Source organism: Vicia villosa, unplaced genomic scaffold, assembly GCF_029867415.1.
Source record: "Vicia villosa cultivar HV-30 ecotype Madison, WI unplaced genomic scaffold, Vvil1.0 ctg.004233F_1_1, whole genome shotgun sequence".
In the NCBI taxonomy this organism is placed as follows: Eukaryota; Viridiplantae; Streptophyta; class Magnoliopsida; order Fabales; family Fabaceae; genus Vicia; species Vicia villosa.
Window position 1 is genome coordinate 23,111 of NW_026706396.1, and position 4,891 is coordinate 28,001.

General features: G+C 31.4%; 1 protein-coding gene across 1 annotated transcript; it reads left to right on the plus strand.

Annotated features, from left to right (window-relative positions):
- Positions 1 to 2,814: 2,814 nt before the first annotated feature.
- LOC131641900 (F-box/kelch-repeat protein At3g23880-like) lies at positions 2,815 to 3,555 on the plus strand. The gene has a single exon (XM_058912195.1). The coding sequence runs from the start codon at positions 2,815 to 2,817 to the stop codon at positions 3,553 to 3,555; it is 741 nt and encodes a 246-aa protein (XP_058768178.1).
- Positions 3,556 to 4,891: the final 1,336 nt, after the last annotated feature.

The window sequence follows — 4,891 nt, forward strand, 5'->3', positions numbered from 1 at the left end:
CTCAAGATCCATAGGTATAAAATTTATCAAATAAATCAAATGGTTAAAATTAAGATGACTAACAGATTAGTTGTTAAAGGACTAAAAGATAACATTTACTATTAGATAAAAGGAAAATGCTTAATGGTAAGAAAATATCAAAATAAAAAAGGCAAGAATAGATCTTAACTATTCAATATCATAACCACCCCATGATTCCTATTAAAAAGGTAAAACCTTAAATTAAGTTAAGAACTCCGGGATAAATAAGGCTAAGGGCAATGCTAACGAGTGTCTCAGGGTACTGGTTAAGAGTATAAAAATGGTATGTTTTGTTATTATTATTTGTATTCATTGCATTAAAAATAAAAATAATTGACTTCTTTTAAGTAACAAAATTTATATTTTATTGGAAATATTTATATTTAATGAATTGAAAATTAAAAATGATTAATTTATTTAAACATTATTTTCTTTATTTGAAAATCTTAAAAAATGCTCCAGAAACCTTCGTTGGCATGACCTTGAGGCTAAAACAAAACTATAACAAGGCTATTTTATATTAGAAGTGATATAAAATAGTATTGATTTTTTTTTATCAAAAACTCCTTTTTTTTCATATGAATAACACAAATGTTTTTATAACCTATTAAAACATATTTATAAAACATTACAGGTTAAAATATAAAAAGAATTATAATTAAATTAATGTGAATAAATTAATTTTAATATTCTAATCTTAAATATTTATTGCAAGTACGGTTCCGATCACATCAAAAGGTTTATCAATGATATTTTTAATCTTATAAATTCAATTACAACATAATTCATTACAAAAGAGGTATTTTATCCGTTCATTTTTTTTTAAATAAACAATGAGATTAATAAAGGGAGTATAAGGGATATTCGGCTCAAACAAACAGTAAGCTCCTACCGCTTGAAACAAAGGAGCGGGAAGATATTTCAAGTGTGAAAATTATAAAGTTCTCCTAGCTTATAGAAAAATAAAAAGCCAATTGCAAGAAAACAATAAAAAAGTTAAACAACTCTTTTCTAAAAATACAAACATTATTACTTTTTAACTTTTTATATATATTAAGAAAGGTAATAACTATTGTTTTTAATAATAGTTTTTATTTCACCTATTACATTTTACTTCATTATTGGCATTTGACTATTCATTATTTCAATTAGGGGTGGGAATAGGCCAGGTCGGCCTACAGAGGCTTATAGGCTAGCCTACTAATTAAGACCAGGCCAGACCAGGTCTCTTTGATAAATAGACTAGGTTTGGGCTTTTTTGAAAGCCTATTTTAATAAAATAGGCAAGGTCTAGGCTATTAAAAAGGCCTATAAAGCCTTGTAGGCCGACATATATTTTCATATATATTAAAATTAGGGTTTAGCCCGTACCCCTACCCATTTATGCGTGTTTTTACCCTACTCATTATGGATATTTTTGTGGATACCCACTGGGGATGAGCCAAATTGTCATCCCTGTGTCCGACCACCGTGCGTGTTAATAGTTAGATTGAAAATTTTATAATGAATAACAATAAATTTTTTTAATTTTCTCTTAGCATATACAATTTTCATGAATTTAATAGAAATATTACTAAATTAATACAATATTAAGAGAGAGAAAAATCCAAAAATACTTAAAGTGCCACAATTAGATTCTAAATGAAAAAGAAAAAAATATACATTTGTTACTAATCCCTTTTCTTAACCCTATAAGAGATTTAAATTAGTATATAATAATAATTTTTTATTTTCATTTAAAATATCTCATAATTTTTATTAACCGATTAGTAATAAATAAAATAACTATGTGTTCATATATCAATGTATGCTCCAATTTCTTTAGTGGCGATTGATTTTTAAAAAAGGAGTGTAAATTTAACAAGTGAAGAAACTGGAGTTTGTATATTATTGATATTTTAATTTTTATGTCTGATATTTAAAATATTTATTTTTATTAATTATTTAATAATTTATATTTTTCATAAATATGATACTAAAAAATAATTATGCAAAAAAAAGGAAATATTGAGACATTAATTATTTTTAGTATTTACAATATTTTTTTTTGGACGAATATTTACAATATTATTTGGTGGAAGTAATTTATGAGAAATGATTATCTCACCATTATGGCAAAAGCTATTTTAATTTAACAAAAGTAATATTTGATTCTAAAAAAATTAATTTAGCGTTTGAAGGGTGTATGGTCAAAATAAGTATAAGGATAATAGGATAAATGAAAAAATAATATTATAGTAATTTAATAATGACTTATTTTGAATGGCATCAATAAATATCCGATGAGAATAATTAATTTAATTGGTTTGATTTGATTTGGGTTAAGAAAATAAGTATCCGATCACAAAAATTGAATTGGTTTGATTTGGTTTAAGAAAATAAATAAATAGAATACACACACGCCCCTCACACACAGATAGCTTCAAGATGTATCACCGCCGACATGGAAACAACACCGTTTCATGTTCCCATCTGCCGGAAGAACTCATCGTCAAGATTCTCCTGAGATTTCCGGTAAAATCTCTCCATCAATTCAAATGCATTTGCAAATCATGGAAAACCCTAATCTCACATCCTCATTTTGTGAAAACCCATCTTCGGAATTCAACCCCCCTAACCCTAACTCACCAACAACGATTGTTCTTTTCTTCTCCCAGCGAAATCGTATGTTACCCTCTGAAATCATTATTTGAAAATCTATTACCTTCTGTTATAAAACCATTATTTGAAAATGTATTACCTCCTGCTAGCTCCAACGATTGGATTATAGGTTCATGCAATGGATTGTTATGCATGTATAACCGAGGTAAACATTATGTCACACTGCTCAACCCTTCTATCAGGTTCAAATCCAATAAATCACCAGCAGCTGCTGATGCTGATTTTGCTTTGCATTTTGGCATGATTAGGCAATATGGCTTTGGATATGATCAACTTCATGACAAGTACAAAGTACTAGTTGTTATGCGAAATTCAACTCATGTTTTAACCAAACTTTATACCTTTGGTCATGATTCATGGAAAACCATTCACAATTTCAACCTTACACCCATTCACTTCTTAGGGATATTTGTGAGTGGCACTCTTAACTGGATAGTTCAGAAAGAATGTGTTTATGTGATTCTTTCCTTTGATTTAGAGAAGGAGAATTCCAAGGAAATCTTGTTGCCTCAACAAGATGATGATGATGATGTCAAGCTGACTGAACATACTTTATATGTTTTGAATAATTGCCTTGGTGTGTCTTATGAGACTAACAAAACTCATTGGGTTGCATGGTTGATGAAAGAATACGGAGTTGTTGACTCATGGACCAAAATCATGATCATCCCTTACGACAAGCTCAACAAGCAACCTTGTTTTCCCCTTTTCATTTCACAAAATGGTATTGTTCTTCTAATGAAAAAATGGACTTCACAATTTTTCCTATATAACATAAATACTGGTCACTGGATTAATTCAACGGAAACTACCGGAACTCTAAGGGTCAATCTACATATTTATTGTGAGAGTCTTGTATCAGTGCCATGGTAAATCACATTTGTGAAATAGGTTTACTTTTTCCTGATATCTATTTGTGGTTGGGATATATTGTTTTTTATTATCAACGATTGTCTTGCAAGGTTGTAGTATTTATTTATATACTAAATAACACAACTTTTTTTTTTGACTAAAACTAAATAGCACAACTTATTTTCCAAGGGTTGTAGTATTTATTTATATACTAAATTGTACAACTTATTTATTTATTATTTTTTTTTAAATCAAGAAATATATATTAAACCAAATGAACCAAAAATTACACCAACAACACCAACAATCCAAAAAAGAAAATTACAAACCTATTGAAACTTAACTTAAGTAAAACAATGGGTTATTGCTAAACTCAAAGAAGTTATAATTGGAATGTGTAATTTTCCCAATAAAAGACCACCTCCAAATTATGGTCTTACAGCTCCACACGACATCCCTCGAATTCCAAGAGCCTTGGTTGAAAATAATTTCATTCCTTCGTAACCACAAGCTCCATAAAATCGCAAGCCAAACGATACCAAGTTTTGCAACTTTGACCTTCTTAGACCGGCAAAAAGAACTCCAATAGATAAAACCCTCTTTAAAATCTAAATCGGGTTTAAAAGGCAACCCGATCCAATCGGCCACTTCTCTCCAAACAATACCGGAATTTTGGCAAGAAATAAAAGAGTGATGGAGAGATTCTAAATTACCGGCACAAAAGACACACTCCAAATTCGCGTTGTTAGAGATAATACCTTTTGACAAAAGAGAGTCCTTGGTTGCTACTTTGTTGATAAAGCATTTCCAAGCAAAAGCCTTAACCTTCAAAGGAGCCTCAAGCTTCCAAATATCCACAAAAGCCGAATCATAATTGTTTGCCGGTCCTAACGGTACATAAAAACTGCACAAGTAATGATAACAAGAAGCAACGGTGTAGATACCATCCGAAAGAAGTTTCCACTTTGCCGAGTCCGCACGAGAAAAGGACATTTGGGCCTCATCTAGCAAGAGGCGCAGCCTGTCCCAATCACCAACGGTGGCAGCTGCAATTCCCTCACCAATCTGCTGCCCGTGATTGCCTCTATGTGTGGCTGCATCGTTACCTTCCACTCCCAGCTGCACAGAATTGAACAGAGCCGCATCTTCTACGTCATTTTCGCCAACCTCAGCGTTGGCTGCATCAACATTGGAATGAGCAGAAAAAATAGAATCATGGGAAGCACCCCTTCGGTCTTCCATCACAGCAGCAGAATAAGAAGCGCCTGCCCGCAAAACACCATTGGACGGTATCCCTAAATCTCCCCAATTCCAACCTCCGTCAACCCATCCACCCATGGCACCGATAGAAACTTCT

Excerpts from the sequence above, each read along its gene's own strand:
- LOC131641900 (XM_058912195.1), top strand. The coding sequence starts at position 2,815 with ATGTATAACCGAGGTAAACATTATGTCACACTGCTCAACCCTTCTATC.